The sequence below is a fragment of the Rhinopithecus roxellana genome, chromosome 12, assembly GCF_007565055.1.
Source record: "Rhinopithecus roxellana isolate Shanxi Qingling chromosome 12, ASM756505v1, whole genome shotgun sequence".
In the NCBI taxonomy this organism is placed as follows: domain Eukaryota; kingdom Metazoa; phylum Chordata; class Mammalia; order Primates; family Cercopithecidae; genus Rhinopithecus; species Rhinopithecus roxellana.
In genome coordinates, this window is record NC_044560.1 from 104,920,451 (window position 1) to 104,937,793 (window position 17,343).

Here is a 17,343-nt window from a genome sequence, read left to right on the forward strand (position 1 = left end):
CACTCCAGCCTGGGTGACATAGAAAGACTCTGTCTCAAAAAAAAAAAAAAAAGAAAGGGGGGGCTGGGCGTGGTGGCTCACGCCTATAATCCCAGCACTTTGGGAGGCCGAGGCAGGTGGATCACAACGTCAGGAGATCGAGACCATCCTGGCTAACACGGTGAAACCCTGTCTCTACTAAAAATACGAAAAAAAAAAAAAAAAGAAAATTAGCCGGGCGCGGTGGTGGGCACCTGTAGTCCCAGCTACTTGGGAAGCTGAGGCAGGAGGATGGCATGAACCCGGAAGGCGGAGCTTGCAGTGGGCCAAGATTGCACCACTGCACTCCAGCCTGGGCGACTGAGCAAGACTTGGTCTCAAAAAAAAAAGAAAAAGAATAGTATGTTTCTCCCATGGTTGTGACATTCGAGTGAGCCAGTACACATAAAACAGTGCCTGGTTTTTTGTAGGGTTCATTGACTTTTCCAGAATCTCCCAACAGAACCAGGCCCTGGACTCCAGGTGTTTACTCCCAGCTCAGTGCTTTTTCCTTTCTGTGAAGCTGACACTGCCAGTAGCTTCCTTGTACCTGCCAAATTCTGTCCTGCAAAGTGTCCCATGAGTCCTGGCTGTGGGAACAGAGTATTTGGCCTGGAACAGCCTCAGGAGTATGATGGGATCTTGACCTTGGACTTGGCTGGCCTGTCCCAGGGCAGAGGGAGCGGGATGCGCTGTGTTGCCCCAGCTGAGGAATCAGCTAAGGGATCAAGGGAGGCAGGCGAGGTGCAGCGTGAGGAGGTGGACTCCAGCAGCGCCACCTCGCTGGGCCTGTGGTTTTGAGCGTTCCTTAAAGTCAGTTTTCTTTAGGTGTGAAATGAGAGTTACAGCAGCCCAGCACCTGGCACATAGCGAGTGTGGGGTTGAAACTAGCCGGGTATTAGCTGTGGTCCCTGGTGAGTGACTCAGCTCCTTCCAGCCCAGACTGCACCTGCTCATCTGCCAGCTGAGTGTTGGGGTAGGAGATGGAGACAGAGTGAGGAGGTGCAGGAGCTTGGAAACTTGGAGCTGGCGTTTTTTTCCTGAAGGGGCTCAGAGTCCTCATCTGTTAGTAAGGATTATTCCTCTCTTTCCTTCATTGGGTGTTCTCGAGCGCCTGCTGTGGGCCAGGCCCTGTTGTAGGCTCTCGGGTTATAGCAGCCAAAACAGAGCCCTGCCTCCTGCGAGTTGCATTCTAGCATGGGAGAAAGGTGATGAATGAATATTAGTCCTAGAGGCAGGTGGTAGCAGGTGCTCAAAAGAACACAAGTGGAGTTCAGTGAGTGAATTGTGTGGTATGTGAATTACATCTCAATAAAGCCACAGAGTGAAGGAGCTTGCATAGATAAGTGGGGAGCTATTTAGATAGGGTCACTGAGGACGGCTTTTAGGAGGAGATCTGAAATAAACGGTGGGGCAGCAAGCGCAGAGGTCCTGAGCAGAAGTGCGGGGCATGTCTGGAATGCCCAAAGAATGGCATGAGGGCCAGTGTGCCTGGAGCAGAGTAGGGGAGGAGAGAAATCAGAGAGGGACAGGCCAGCGCCTGTGAGGGCTGAGTGGTCAGGGGCTGGGCGGGATGAGGGGTGGAGTGCGGCCCAACAAGTGTCAGCGAATCCCCTGGAGGTAGAACCCAGGGACAAGGTGGTCCAGGTGAGAGGGGATTTTGGATGGGGCTGGGGTTGGGGGGGTGAGAAGTGACTGGACTCTGGGTGTATGTCACTGGGAGCTGGATCAGGATTTCATGGACAGCACAGCAGCCGCTCCTACAGCTCTGGTAGGCTCCTCTGGGAGCACCCAGCGAGAGGTCATCTAGGGCCCAGCTCTCTGGAAGCTCAGTGGTGGGAGTTGCCAGATTTTCTTCTGATCATGATGCTCTTACGATGACTTGGATTGTGACCCCTGCACGAAGGCAAAGACCTGAGGGCCATCGACTCGGGAGAGTCTTCCCTGTCTTAGTAGTTGTTTTTTTTTTGTTTTGTTTTTTTTGGCTCATGCATAACAGTGGTAGGGACTTAGTGCCCTTTTTTGGACTTTTTTTTTTTTCTTTTCTTTTTGGTTGTTTTTACAAAGAGCTCATTGAGATACAGTTCACAGTTCACTCATTGAAGGATGTAATTCAGTGCTTTTCAGGATGGATTGTGCAGCTATCACCACAATCAAATGTTACAACATTTTCATTACCCCAAAAAGAAGCCCCGACTGGCACGGTGGCTCACGCCTGTAATCCCAGCCCTTTGGGAGGCCAAGGCAAATGGATCTCTTGAGGTCAGGAGTTCGAGACCAGCCTGGCCAACATGGTGAAACCGAGGCTCTCCTAAAATTAGAAAAAATGAGCTGGGCGTGGTGGCGGGCACCTGCAGTTCTAGCTACTCGGGAGGTGGAGGCAGGAGAATCGCCTGAACTTGGGAGGCAGAGGTTACAATGATCTGAGATAGTGCCACTGCATGCCCGCCTAGGTGACAGAGCAGAGAGCAAGACTCTGTCTCAAAAAAAAAAAAAAAAAAAAAGGAAACCCTGTACCCATTTGCAGTGAGTCCCATTCCCCCAACTCCTCAGCGCTGATCTCCTCTCGGCCTCTGTGGATTTGCCTATTCTGGACATTGCATAGAAATGGGATTGCACAATGGGTGGCCTTTTGTGACTGGCTTCGGTCGCTTAGCAGAATGTTTTTGAGGCTCGTCCATGTTGTAGCAGATAGCAGAACTTTATTCCTTTTCATTGCTGAATAATATTCCACTGTGTGAATGGTCCACATTTTGTCGATCTGTTCGTCCATTAAGGACCTTTGGGTTGTTCCCACCTTCTGGCTGTTGTGAATAATGCTGCTAGGAGTGTTTGTGTACAAGATTTGAGTACCTGTTTCCAGTTCTTTTGGGTATATACCTAGGAGTGGAATTGGTAATTCATTGGCCGTGTAGTAATTATTTAAAACTTGAGGCCGGGCACAGTGGCTCACGCCTGTAATCCCAGCACTTTGGGAGACTGAGGCGGGTGGATCACCTGAGGTTGAGAGTTTGAGACCAGCCTGACCAACGTGGAGAACCCCATCTCTATTAAAAATACAAAATTGGCTGGGCATGGTGGCTCGAGCCTATAATCCCAGCACTTTGGGAGGCTGAGATGGGCGGATCACGAGGTCAGGAGATCGACACCATCCTGGCTAACACGGTGAAACCCCGTCTCTACTAAAAAATACAAAAAACTCGCCGGGCGAGGTGGCGGGCACCTGTAGTCCCAGCTACTTGGGAGACTGAGGCAGGAGAATGGCATAAACCTGGGAGGCAGAGCTTGTAGTGAGCTGAGATCCGGCTACTGCACTCCAGCCTGGGCAACAGAGCGAGACTCCGTCTCAGAAAAAAAAAAAAAAAATACAAACTTAGCCGGATGTGGTGGCGCATGCTTGTTAATCCCAGCTACTCGGGAGGCTGAGGCAGGAGAATCGCTTGAACCTGGGAGGTGGAGGTTGTAGTGAGCTGAGATCATGCCATTGCACTGCAGTTGAAGAACCTGATTTCTCTACTTTCTTGTCACTACTTGCTTTTTTGTGTTTTTTTTTTTTTTTTGAGATGGAGTCTTGCTCTTGTCCCCCAGGCTGGAGTGCAATGGCGTGATCTTGGTTTACTGCAACCTACCTCTGCCTCCAAGGTTCAAGCGATTCTCTTGCCTTGGCCTCCCAAGTAGCTGGGATTACAGGCACCTGCCACCATGGCTGGCTAATTTTTTTGTATTTTTAGTAGAGACAGGGAGGGTTTCACCATGTTGGCCAGGCTGGTCTTGAACTCCTGACCTCAGGTGATCCGTCTGCCTACGCCTCCCAAAGGGCTGGGATTACAGGGGTGAGCCACTACGCCTGGCCTACTACTTGTTATAGTCTGTCCTTTCCATGTCAGCCAGCCTAGTGTGGGTGAAGTGGTATCTTGTGGTTCTGATTGGCATTTCCCTGATGGCTAATGATGTTGGTCATCTTTCCACGTGCGGATGCAGTGTGGTCCAAGCTGGAGTGCCCACACCTGTCTCTAAATGAATGGCCCTGAGGATGGGAGGTGAAGAGTTGTGGGCACTGATATTTTAGAGAGCGAGGTCTTCGTACTGGCCACCACCTCGAGAGGAACAAATTCCTTATTTAATTTCTTTTTTTTTTTTTTCCTTTCTGAGATGGAGTCTTGCTCTGTCACCCAGGCTAGAGTGCGGTGACACAATTTCAGCTCACTGTAACTTCCGCCTCCCAGGTTCAAGCGATTCTTCTGCCTCAGGCTCCCAAGTAGCTAGGATTACAGGCATATGTCACCACGCCCAGCTAATTTTTTGTATTTTTAGTAGCGCCTGGGTTTCGTCATGTTGGTCTGGAACTCCTGACTTTAGGTGACCCACCTGCCTTGGCCTCCCAAAGTGTTGAGATTATAGGCGTGAGCCTCTGTGCCCAGCCAATTCCCTTATTTCTAAAGGTTAGCAGGTTGGTTCACCTCTGAGGTATGGCCCACTTGACCTTAGAAGTGAGCTTGCTGCTAAGCTGGGTTGTGTTTGAGGGGGTGGGGTTTGGAGCTCTGTTGGGTGGTGACCTCAGTCCTGTTTACCCCTGCAGAAGAAAGACCCAGCCCAGTTCCTGCAGGTACATGGCCGAGCTTGCAAGGTGCACCTGGATTCTGCAGTCGCCCTGGCCGCTGAGAGCCCTGTTAATATGTAAGACTCATACGGGAGGCAGGGGAGTGTCTGTGACTGAAGACTAGGAGTCAGAACCGACCTGGGGTGGTGTAGAGTCTGGAGCAGAGACTGAAGTATGGACAGATGTTTGGGGACTTAGAGGCAGGGAAGGCATGACCCACATGTGAAGGTGATAGTCACAGGGTGTAAGAACAATGAGCAAGGGTTGGGGTGGAGGCCCTAGGGTAGCAGTCCTGGTTGGAGGACTTAGAAATGGGTGGAGCCGGGCCAGAGGCACAGAGGAAGCAGAGAGTAGGTTGCCAGACCAGGGCTCTCTCAGGGTGCCTGAGGCCCGCTCCTCAAATACCCACTAGGACCTGGTTCAAGTTCCCCACTATTGCTTGGTTCTGAGAAATGGGGTCCTGGTGTCCCCAGGGGCAGTCAGATGACTGGCCTGTTTCAGGTCCCAGGAGCCTGAATGTGGATTCAGGGAGGCTTGCAGCAGGAGGGACTGAGAGCTGGGGGCTGAGGTGAGGGCCAGGCTTCCAAGCCTTAGCTGGGAGCGAGCAGGCGCTTTGTGTCCTGGGCACTGTGGACCCTGAAGTTCTTGCTTTCCTGCTCCCCTCCCACTTCAGGATGCCCTGGCAGGGGGACACCAACAACATGATCGACCGATTCGATGTCCGCGCCCACCTGGACCACATCCCCGACTACACCCCCCCACTGCTCACCACCATGTAAGCCGCCTCTCAGAGGGCTGCCAGGCACGGTGTCATACCCAGGAGCCCCTGTTCTTTTCCCAGCTTGCCTGTCACCTTCCTAGGAGCCCCTCCTATTTGGTACCGCCCTGAGCCTGAGGGGGATGCCTCATTTCCCTTCCTGCTGGCTTGGGGTGGGATCCACCCCTTCCCTCTGATTTCAAGGTCTCACCCTCCCCTAAAGCTCCCCAGAACAGGAGTCGGACGAACGAAAGTGTAACTACGAGCGCTACCGAGGCCTGGTGCAGAACGACTTTGCCGGCAGTGAGTGATCTGCAGGGGGACGAGGGGTGTGGGGTTTGGGGGCCCTGGAGCCTGGAAGACATAAATAAGTTTGGGAAGAAAAGTTTTATCCACATACTTTCTACTAAAGGATCTTGGGTTCCGGCTCCAGCTCTACGATAGACTCACTTTGCCTGCATCTCTTTCCCCTTCGGGGCCTCCGTCTCTGGATTTGGTATAGGGGATGTCTGCCAAATTGGTTGTTCCCAGCAGGGTCACGTCCATATACCATGCCTTCTGACTCCATGGTCCTTTTTTCTTTAAAGAATAGAGAAAATAGCAAGAATATGTTTTTATTTTTATTTTTAAATTTTTAAAATTATTTATTTATTTATTTATTTATTAGAGGCGGAGTTTCGTTCTTGTTGCCCAGGCTAGAGTGCAGTGGTATGATCTCGGCTCACTGCAACCTCTGCCTCCTGGGTTCAAGTGATTCTCCTGCCTCAGCCTCCTAAGTAGCTGGGATCACAAGTGCCTGCCACCACCCCCAGCTAATTTGTTGTAGTTTTAGTAGAGACAGGGTTTCACCATCTTGGCCAGGCTGGTCTTGAACTCTTGACCTTGTGATCCACCTACCACGGCCTCCCAAAGTGCTGGGATTACAGGCGTGAGCCACCGCACCCAGCTGTCACCCTGTTTTACAGACAAGGATGTCGAGGGGGAACACCTTGTCTAAGGACCTGGGATTCTCCATGTGTCCTTAACCACTGCTCTCTGCTGATGGAAAGCTCCTAACTCACCTACCAAGAACTAGAGATTCCCTTTCTTGGGGTTCCCTGTGGAGTTAAGGGAAGGATGGAGTTCTCTGCTGGGTTTGTGCCTTACTACCTGGTGGGTCTCGGTTTCCTCTTCGAGAAGCGTGGTGGTGATGATTTTGTCGCATGGGGTGGTTGTGAGAGTTGAGTGAGGTGATGTGTATAAAACCCCAGCACTGAACCTGGCACAGTCAGCCCTCCATGTGGGTCTGCTAGTCCAGTATTTGTTTATTTCTAAGATAGATGCTTTTTTGATTTTCTAAAATCAGAGGCTGCCAAAATTCTAGTGATCACCGAGGCCTTAGAATCAGGGACATGTGGTATAATGGATACTGTTTTTGCCATCATTCCAGACCACATAGATTCCTGGTGGTAGAGCCAGGGTTCCCTTAGTTTTGCCTCACTCTGCATTTATTCATTCACTTCCACAAACAGTCATTGAGCACATGAGGTGTGGCAGGTGCTGCTCTGGGATCAGTGGCATGGTAGGGGAGAGGGCAGCAGCTCCATACTCAATGTCAGTGACGCCAATTACAAACCAAGATGATGTGACAGAGAGTGCACCATTCTCTGAGAAAAATAGGACAGAAGTCCTGGACCAAGGCTGGGGTCAGTGATGTATGGATAGAAGCTCCCTGGGAGGCACGGGTAGGCCACAGGATTCCAGGCCGAGAGCAGCCTGGGCAAAACCCTGTGTCAGCCAGGACTATGGGCACACTGGAGGGTTAAAGAGAAGGCCCGTGTGACTGGAGCAGGGAGAGCGAGGGAGCTTGTGCAAGACAGGGTCAGCAGGGCCCCTCCTGGGCTTTGGAGACAACAAGTAGAAATTGGGGTATCTGCTGGAGCAAGGAAGGGCCGTGCTACGTCCCCTTCTGGCCCGCCAGCCCACCCACCTCTTGTTCCAGATAGAAAAACTCAGGCCAGCCGGGCACGGTGACTCAGACCTCTAATTCCAGCACTTTGGGAGGTCGAGGTGGTGGATCACCTGAGGTCGGGAGTTGGAGATCAGCCTGACCAACATGGAGAAACCCTGTCTATACTAAAAATACAAAATTAGCTGGGTGTGGTGGCACAGCTACTTGGGAGGCTGAGGCAGGAGAATCTCTTGAACCCAGAAGGCGGAGGTTGCAGTGAGCCAAGATCGCACCACTGCACTCCAGCCTGGGCAACAAGAATGAAACTCCATCTCAAAAAAAATACGGACAAAGAAAAACTGAGGCCCAGGGAGGGAAGGAAGGAAGGGGACTCACCACCCACGGTCCCACAGCAAGTCAGGGACACATGTCTCTCTGTAGGGAAGATCAGGAAGGCTCTGGTACATTGTTGAGTCCCCTAAGCTGGGTGTTAAAACAAGTCACGGAGAGGCTTGCAGTGGAGTGACCTGTGCAGTCAGAGTGGCGTGTGGCACTCAGGAGCAGGTTTTGGTTCTGAAGGGTCCAGCCAGAGGCCTCCAGGAACAGTTAGAATGGTGGTAGAGTGTCCAAGTACCAGGCCAGGCACTCACTTTGCCTGTGGTCCCATTTTACGGAAAAGGAAACCGAGGCACAGATGTGCTAAGTCACTTGACCAAGGTCGTGTGTCCAGTGAGTGATGTGTCCAAGGCTCTGCTGCAGTTGCTTGTGTCCCACCAGACACAGTTTGATTATCTGGAAGTGGCGACTGCCCCAAGGTGCACTGGGGTTGCACCTGTCTTTCTGCTTCATGGCACTCTGATGTTCCCCCACTGAATTCCTAGTGTCCCCAACCCATTCTGACCCGGGGTCTCTTGTTTGCTGCAGTCTCAGAGGAGCAGTGCCTGTACCAGATCTACATTGACGAGTTGTACGGAGGCCTCCAGAGACCCAGTGAAGATGAGAAGAAGAAGTGAGTTGGGGTCTGGGGTGCAGGGGGTTGAGGAGGCAGGAGGGCTGGGAGCCCCAGGCAGGCATGGCCTCTTCCATCCTGTCCACCAGGGTCTCCCCAGAACCAAGGATGGTGTTCAGCACACAGTCAGTGCTCACTTAATAACTGTGTAGAGGAAGAAGCCCTGTCGGGGTGCCAGGGCTTGCCGACGGCTCTGCGTTGCATTTTCAGCTTGGGGAGTGGTGGGAGGTGCAGTCCCTGTGGTCAGACAACCCTGGGTTTGAGTCCTGGCTGTGAGGCCCTGAGTGGGAATTCTCTGAGCCTTGCTGTGCTTCCCTGTAAAATGGGGCTGGCAGGAGGCCCCACTGCCTGGAGTTGGGAGGCATGCGGGAGACAGAGCTTGTGAAGTACCTGTCTTAGCGCCTGCCGTGTAGTGAGCTTGCAATCAGCCCTAGCTGATGTCACTCTGAAGAGAGGCTTCTCAAAGCTGCGTCCTTCAAGGAGTGGCTGGGGAGACCCTGGAGCAGCTGCCTCTGAGGAGCAGCGGCCAGGCAGTCTCACTTCTCTCTTCTCCAGCTTGGTCTGATGAGCGCAGGCCCCTACACCCTCACACATGCCGTTCCCTCTGCAGGGCTTAGCTCTCCTCCAGGCCAGCTGCTGTTGCACCAGTGCACGGTAGACTGGAGCCCTGGCTCGGGACTGGGCGGCTCCCTCAGTGACACCTTCCCTCCTGCTCCCCCTGACTGCTTGCTGCCTTCCTCCACTGGGAGGGGTCCCACGGGACTGTCCTGGATACTTCTTGGAGACTTCAACCCTCGTCCACGGTCCCAGCCTCAGGGTCCTGCTCAGGCCCCTTAGGCACTGCTCTGTTCAGGGCAAAGCTGGGGCACCTGACTGCTCAGGAGGACTCTGGGCTGTGCCCTTGTGGGACTTAAGGTCTAGGCGGGAGACAGACCTTCCCCAACAGAGATGACCCAAGGAAGGCAGGACTGGGGAGCTCAGGACAGTGCCAACCCACCCTAGGGTGCCAGTCAAGGACTTCTTGGCAGGTGGGGCCCTGGAGCTGAGATGTGGAGGAAGAGGGAGGAGCTGGGTGTGGGCAGGAGCAGAGGGACCTAGGCCGAGGGACAGCCTGAGGGGAGGGGGCCGTGGCACTCGAGAAGCTGGTGTGTAGGGCCAGCCTGGGGCCCTCCTCTCCGCCAGGCACGGCCCTGGCTCAACGGCTCCCCTTTCCCAGGCTGGCAGAGAAGAAGGCTTCCATCGGTTATACCTACGAGGACAGCACGGTGGCTGAGGTAGAGAAGGCGGCAGAAAAGCCAGAGGAGGAGGAGTCAGCAGCCGAGGAGGAGAGCAACTCGGATGAAGATGAGGTCATCCCCGACATCGGTGGGGTCCCCTCTCTGCCCTCCCCACCCACAGTCCCTGGGCATCGTTTCTGTGTCTTGTCCCTCACCCTCTGTGGGGCATCCCGTGCTTACGAGCTGTGTCGCTCTCCCTCCCCCGCCCCAGGGCACGCCAGCCTCCTGCCACCCCGTCTCACTCATCTCTCATTTCTAGGGTGCTGTTTCTATGATCTTTTCCCCTCCTAGGTGTTGGCTCCATTCTTCTCCACTTGGGCCGGCCTCTCTGTGCCTCTGCCCCTCTCTCCTGCTCTCTTCCCGCCTCTGGAAAACAAGTGTTCATCCTCTTACAGAGCCAGCCCCCATCCTCCAGGCATCTGTTCACCCTCCCCTCTCTGCCATTCACCTCCCCTCTGGATTTCCACTGATCAAACCACCCCCGAGTCTCTCCGCTTTTCTCATCCTGGCTCTCACTCCAGCAGCTGGCTCTTTTTATTTTTTTATTTATTATTTTTTTTTTGGGATGGAGTTCTGCTCTCACCCCGGCTGGAGTGCAGTGGCGTGATCTTGGCTCACTGTGACCTCCACCTCCTGGGTTCAAGCGATTCTCCTGCCTCAGCTTCCCAAGTAGTTGGGACTACAGGCACACGCTACCATGGCCAGCTAATTTTTGTACTTTTAGTAGAGACAGGGTTTCACTACATTGGTCAGGCTGGTCTTGAACTCCTGACCTCATGATCCACTTGCCTTGGCCACCCAAAGTGCTGGGATTACAGGCGTGAGCCACTGCGCTCAGACCAGCAGCCGGCTGTTTATTCACACTCTGTAGAGCCACACATTGACCTCCACCCAGCCCTCCTTCCGCTGGCTCATCACACGCCCTGCTTCTAAACACCTGTGACCTGTACCCTGCCTGCCGCCCACCATGATCTTCAGCCGCCATCTGTCTGACCCTATTCAGTCCTCCCTCCCACATCAACCCCGCCACACATCTCATCCATTCCTCCCTCCCTCCATCCACCCATCCCTCCTTCCTTCCTTTCCTGCCTCTATTCCCTTCATCCCTCCATCCCTCCTGCCCTCCATCCATCCCTGCATCCCTTCATCCGTCCCTCCACCCATCCATCCATCTCTCCCTTCTTCTTTCCCTCCCTCCGTTCATCTGCCCCTTCCAAGCCCCGTCCCCCAGCTGCCTCTGTCCACCCTGTGTTGTGCTCACCTCTGGCCAAGCCCTGTGTGAGCCTAGGGGATGCCAAGATGAGCCATACTTGATGCCATCCCTTCCTGAAGAGTCCTTCAGTCTGGCAGGCGCCCCATCACCCCCACCTGGAGCACTGCCCCTTCTCCCCTGTCCTCTCGCTCGGCCGTGGCTCCTGACAGCCTTTCTCTTGGTGCAGACGTGGAGGTGGACGTGGATGAACTGAACCAGGAGCAGGTGGCAGATCTCAACAAACAGGCCACGACTTATGGCATGGCCGACGGTGACTTCGTCAGGTGAGGCCTGCCTGCTGACACTCCTCCCCATTCTGTGGGCCCACCCTGGCATCTCACTGTTACTCCCGATACTGACAGCCATCCTGTTTGTGAGCATTTGTGTGCCTGACCCTGGGGCCAGGACTTTACACATGCAGGTCTCTGAGCCTATGGTGGTCGTGGCCCCACTTCATCTGTGCAGGAACAGGCTGCACCCAAATCACCCAGCCTGCCCTACTTAGTGTGACCTGGGGCGAATCTGACTCTTGGAAGCCCAGGGGATTCCTAGGCTGGGGGACAGCACCCTCTAGTGGAGAGGCTTCATTCCCTGGTGATTTATCCTGACAGTTGCTGGTTGTACCTCTACCCTGAGCCATACCCACTGCTGAGCTCATAAGTTCACACAGAATGGTCCCAGCTCACTGGGCAGTGAACCAGAAGCGGAGCCTGAGCACGGTACCCTCTGCCCAGAGCACTTTGTGGCTCCCACCTCCCTCAGGCGCATCCAGTGTCCTCACCATGCCTGAAAGGTCTTACCCATCTGGTCCTCTTGACTGCCCCCATCCCCCCTGCCCAGCCTCCATGGCCTCCTTGCTCCTCAAGTGCAGAGGCCTGGCCCAGCACCTGGGCCACTCTGTCTGCTGTTCACTTCCGGCGTTTGCAGCTTGCTCCCCCAGGTTTCTCTCTAGATACCCCGTTCTGTGTGGCTTCCCTGAGCTTCCTCTTGAAAAATGCAGCTTCCTCTGCCTTTGCTCTAACATCTAATGGACCATGCATTTTATTCCATTGCTCATTATCTTCTCCCCTAGAATGTCAGCCCGTGCAGGTGAGGATTTCTGTTTTTTTTCAGTGCTGAGTTCTTGATGCCTAAGATAGCACCTGGCACACAGAGGGTGCTCAATAAGTGGCACTGAATGAAAGATACCTCAGGCTGGTGTGAGGTGACTCGGGTCCCTCACTTTCTCTGATGACTCAGCCTGTGTCCTCCTTATCCTGTGGCGTGCCCCCTCCTCCACCCTAATTCTCACCCCCCTCTATAGGATGCTCCGGAAAGATAAGGAGGAGGCAGAGGCCATCAAGCACGCCAAGGCCCTTGAGGAGGAGAAGGCCATGTACTCGGTGAGGTCTGGGCTGGAGTAGAAGGGGACAGGGTTGTGTCACAGGGAGGGCACCCCCTCACCAGTCTGGCACCCACCCTACTCCAGGGACGCCGCTCTCGACGCCAGCGGAGAGAGTTTCGGGAGAAGCGGCTGAGGGGTCGCAAGATCAGCCCACCCAGGTAGTGCTTCTCCCTGAACGCCCACCCTGCTGGCCTCTGGGGGAGGGTTGCAGGGGCTTAGGGCCTGAGAAGGCTCTTTGGAGGCAGGCATTTGACTTGAGGAAAGAGTCTTTCTAGTGGGGCGATGCATGGCCTACATGAAGGTTTAGAGGTAGGAATGGCCTTGAGGGCCATGTGGACTCCTTTCCTTGCCAGCCACTCCCCTCACCCTGCTGGACTGGGGGCCCTTGCCAGACTCCCAGGAGCCCATGCACAGGCGGCATGAGGCTGTCACCAGGGCGGCAGAGGAATAGAGGGCACAGGCTTTGCCCTGGACTCTCACCCAGTTCTGCTGCTTGGCTGTTTCCTGTGTTGGAGTTTGGACAAGTGACTTCCTGAACTCTCTGAGCTTCACTTTCTTCCTTTGGAAAATGAAACATTATCACCTACCATGAGAGAGGGCTGGGGCAGTCCCCACAGGGAGGTCTTGGGACAGGTTTGGATGAGGCAGTCTGGCTTGGAGCAGAGAGCCCAGCCTGGGTCAGGAAGCCTTGAGGAGAGGCCCGGTGCAAACCCATGCCTCTTTTTGCCACATCTCTTAAAGGAGAGTGATTGAGAGTTCCTGTAAGGCTTAAATGACTTGTAGGTTGAGGGGTTGGTGTGCGAAACATTCCTTAAAGAATAGCACCAGTTGTCACCGCTGTCAGCGGTGGCACAGAGGCTCACAGAGGGTATTGCAGGAAAGCCCAGGCTGGGTGGCTGTAGGGCCTGGGTTTGGATCCCTGTTTCCTCCTTTATGAGCTGCATGATGCTGGACAAGTGACTTCACCTCTCTGGGCCTCAGTTTCCTCAGCTGTGATAGTCTCTTTCTTCTTTTTTTTTTCCAGAGACAGGGTCTTGTTCCGTCACCCAGGCTGGAGTGCAGTGGTGCAATCATGACTTACTGCAGCCTCAAATTCCTAGGCTCAGGCGAGCCTCCTACCTCAGTCTCCTTAGTAGCTGAGATTACTGGCATGCATCACCACTCCCAGCTAATTAAAATAAAATATGCTTTGTAGAGATGGAGTCTTGCTGTGTTGCCCAGGCTGGTCTCAAACTCCTGGGTTCAAGTGATCCTTCCACTTCAGCCTCCCAAAGTGCTGGGATTACAGGCGTGAGCCACCGCACTCAGCCTATTTTCATCTTATCATCATCATCATTAGTAAGCCTGGACCCAGTGAGAGCCAGAGACTCTCTCCAGGATTGGGAGGAGGGATGCTTTCATTCTAGGGTCAGGAGGCCAAGCAGAACCAGGGTTGCTGAAGTCCAAGTTCCTCAGAGTCATGATGGGTCTAGGACATTGTGGGGTGGGGCCTAAGTTCATGCTTTGGACAGATCTGAGGTGGGGGTGAGTGGAGGAATCAAGGGAAGGCCCCCAACCTGGTCAGCAGCCCCCTCACTGTGCCAGGTGCCTAGCTTTGGGTCCTCAGGTTGGGGGACTTATCCCAAATTCATGCCTACTGAGATCTTAAGCCCCAACTTGTCCCACCCCATTCTTCTCTCTAGCTATGCCCGCCGAGACAGCCCCACCTATGACCCCTATAAGCGGTAAGTTCCTCCGGAGGACCAGGGAGTAGCAGACAGGGAGCCCCCTGATGGGGACAGGGACGCTGAGGGGATGGGAGGTTCACCCTGCTAGGCTACCCCAAGACCACAGACTGCATATGTTCTGGGTCTGAATCATTTTTGTGTTTTCCAGATCACTGTCTTGTTTTCCCAGTTTTAAATAGAATTTTCTTTTTTTTTTTTTTTTTTTGAGACGGAGTCTCGCTGTGTCGCCCAGGCTGGAGTGCAGTGGCCCGATCTCGACTCACTGCAAGCTCCGCCTTCCAGGTTCACACCATTCTCTGGGACTACAGGCGCCTGCCACCACACCCGGCTAATTTTTTGTATTTTTAGTAGAGATGTGGTTTCACCGTGTTAGCTAGGATGGTCTCGATCTCCTGACCTCGTGATCTGCCCGCCTCGGCCTCCCAAAGTACTGGGATTACAGGCGTGAGCCCCGCGCCCGGCCAGTAAAATTTTCTTTATATTTGAAGCTTCTTTATTTTATTTTTCTGATTTAAATACAATGCAGTCTTATGGTAAAAAATGATCAAATATGGCAAAACAGTGTGACTGAGAAATCAAGTCACTTTAATCTCAATTTCCAGAAGTGGCCAATGGGAAATAACGGGCACTCAGTAGCACCGCTGGGCACAGGTGCTTGTCTCGTGGGTGAAAGAGTGATTGGAGCAGGGATTTTGAGAGGGACCAAGCTCAGTGTGATCCCAGTCCCCCTCATCCAAGCTCTGTAGCTCTCTGAAGCCCAGTTCCCTCTTTGGAAGGGGGTGGGAATGGGATCTTCCTCATGTGGCTGTGGGTCGAGGTTAGATAAGGTGTGAATGGCTTCTGGGGAAATTAAAGGTGTAGGTTAGTGCTCTATATGTGGGAGTGTTGGATATCAGGTACCTTCTTTTTATTTTTAAAATTTCATGTATTAAAAAAAAACTTTTTTTTTTTTTCTTTAAAAAAATTGAGATAAGGTCTGACCAGGCTGGTTTTGAACTCCTGGTCTCAAGCAGTCCTCCCACCTGGGCCTCCCAAAGTGCTGGGATTACAGGCGTGAGCCACCACACTTGGCCACTTTCTTTTTATTATACTAAAATGGAATTGCACCACACTCAGTGTTTCAGAACTCGCTTTTTCCTCCCAGATTATCCATGTTTCTTTTTTTTTTTTTTTTTTTTTTTTTTTTTTTTTTTTTTGAGGCAGAGTCTCACTCTGTCGCCGGGGCTGGAGTGCAGTGGCCCGATCTCAGCTCACTGCAAGCTCCGCCTCCCGGGTTTACGCCATTCTCCTGCCTCAGCCTCCCGAGTAGCTGGGACTACAGGCGCCCGCCACCTAGAGACGGGGTTTCACCGTGTTAGCCAGGATGGTCTGGATCTCCTGACCTCGTGATCCGCCCGTCTCGGCCTCCCAAAGTGCTGGGATTACAGGCGTGAGCCACCGCGCCCGGCTGTCCATGTTTCTTTTGAGTAAAACTTTTCTGTGTTTTGTGCAGAGATCTGCTTATCTTTTTTTTTTTTTTTTTTTTTTTTTTTTTGAGACGGAGTCTCGCTGTGTTGCCCAGGCTGGTGTGCAATGGTTGTGATCTGGACTCACTGCAACCTCTGCCTCCCAGGTTCAAGCATTTATCGTGCCCTCAGCCTCCTGAGTAGCTGGAATTACAGGTGCGCGCCACCATGCCCATCTAATTTTTTTGTGTTTTTTTGTAGAGACGGGGTTTCACCTTGTTGGCCAGGCTGGTCTCAAACTCCTGGTCTCAAGTGATCAGCCTGCCTCGGCCCCCCAGAGTTCTGGGATTACAGGTGTGAGCCACCACGCCCGGCCTGCTCATCCATTTTTCATAGCCACATAAAATCAGAGCAGTTGTCTGTCATTGTCCTTCCTGGTTATTTAGCAAAGGCTGCATGGTTGTGAGTCAAGTCCTTGTTCAGAGCTGGGTCTTCAGTGCCCTCCAGGCTCCATCCACCCGCCTGGCTTCCCGGGTTGCTGTGTCCCGCGCTGGCGCTGCTGTTGCTCGGCTGTGTGTGCTGTTCCCGGAGAGGCTCCGGGAGCCTGGGCTAGTGAGCCTCCTCCTCCCTACCTGTAGGTCACCCTCAGAGTCCAGCTCGGAGTCCCGCTCCCGCTCCCGCTCCCCGACCCCAGGCCGCGAGGAGAAGATCACGTTCATCACCAGTTTTGGAGGCAGCGATGAGGAGGCAGCCGCAGCTGCTGCTGCCGCAGCCGCATCAGGGGTCGCCACAGGGAAGCCCCCCGCACCTCCCCAGCCTGGCGGCCCCGCCCCAGGACGTAATGCCAGCGCCCGGTCGGTAACGCTCTCGCCGCCCGCCCTACGCCCCGGTCACCATTGGGGGGACCCGGGGCAGAGGGGGGCCGCGGCTCAAGCCTGCGCTGACTGGCCCTCCGTGCCCCGCCTGCAGCCGCCGCTCCTCTTCCTCCTCCTCCTCCTCTTCCGCCTCGAGGACCTCCAGCTCCCGCTCCAGCTCTCGCTCCAGCTCCCGCTCACGCCGTGGCGGGGGCTACTACCGTTCCGGCCGCCACGCCCGCTCCCGGTCCCGCTCCTGGTCCCGCTCCCGCTCCCGCTCCCGGCGCTACTCCCGGTCCCGTAGCCGTGGCCGGCGGCACTCAGGTGGGGGCTCCCGAGATGGACACCGCTACTCCCGCTCGCCCGCCCGGCGTGGTGGTTACGGGCCCCGGCGCAGAAGCAGGTGTGTGCGGCTGGGCGTGGGCGGGAGGGCCTGGGGAGCGCGGGCTTCGATCTTGGGGAGAAGGTGCTCAGAGGGAGGAAACCTGGCCACCTGGCTCAGAGAACACCCCATCTGAGGGGACAGGCACAGGCCACTGCTCTTCCACAGGAAGCCCTTGGTTGGAAAGGGCAAGGCATAGGTGTTTGCGTACGCATCCTGGCGGCAGTGGAGGTGGAGCCTAGCCCGTTTTCCACAGCAGGGTGTGGAGAGGAGACTGTGTATCTCTCTCTCCTCAGGAGACTGTCTTTGCTGTCAGGGGTTCCAGGTCCAGGGGAATAGAAGCGCATGGACTCTCTAGGGTATTCTGTAGCTTGAAGGGACGGGTCCGGGTCTTGAGGGCTGGGAAACTCCTTGGTGGGGGTGCGTTCCTGTGTGGCCAGGAGCGGATGGGGAAGCGAGTGGAAAAAATCAAGATAGCTCATTGGCCTGGCGCGGTGGCTCACACTTGTAATCCCAGCACTTTGGGAGGCTGAGGCAGACGGATCTCCAGAGCTCAGGAGTTCGAGACCACCCTGGGCAACATGGTGAAAACCCGTCTCTACTAAAATACAAAAAATTAGGCCAGGCACGGTGTTTCACGCCTGTAATCCCAGAACTTTGAACCGGGGAAGCAGAGGTTGCAATGAGCTGAGATCGTGCTACTGCACT

General features: G+C 54.3%; 1 protein-coding gene across 2 annotated transcripts in view; it reads left to right on the plus strand.

Moving 5' to 3' along the window:
* Positions 1 to 17,343, plus strand: part of CLASRP (CLK4 associating serine/arginine rich protein) — a 32,339-nt gene that overhangs the window by 9,344 nt on the left and 5,652 nt on the right. For both annotated transcript variants that reach the window (XR_004051987.1, XM_030912723.1), the window contains exons 3-13: positions 4,598 to 4,695; positions 5,292 to 5,393; positions 5,599 to 5,678; positions 8,230 to 8,314; positions 9,531 to 9,679; positions 11,031 to 11,127; positions 12,147 to 12,225; positions 12,312 to 12,385; positions 13,910 to 13,951; positions 16,038 to 16,253; positions 16,369 to 16,656. Coding sequence is in view for 1 of the 2 variants with exons in the window: in XM_030912723.1 (XP_030768583.1) it covers positions 4,598 to 4,695; positions 5,292 to 5,393; positions 5,599 to 5,678; positions 8,230 to 8,314; positions 9,531 to 9,679; positions 11,031 to 11,127; positions 12,147 to 12,225; positions 12,312 to 12,385; positions 13,910 to 13,951; positions 16,038 to 16,253; positions 16,369 to 16,656 (1,310 nt within the window). In the remaining variant the exon portion in view is untranslated. The remainder of the gene's footprint in view (positions 1 to 4,597; positions 4,696 to 5,291; positions 5,394 to 5,598; positions 5,679 to 8,229; positions 8,315 to 9,530; positions 9,680 to 11,030; positions 11,128 to 12,146; positions 12,226 to 12,311; positions 12,386 to 13,909; positions 13,952 to 16,037; positions 16,254 to 16,368; positions 16,657 to 17,343) is intronic.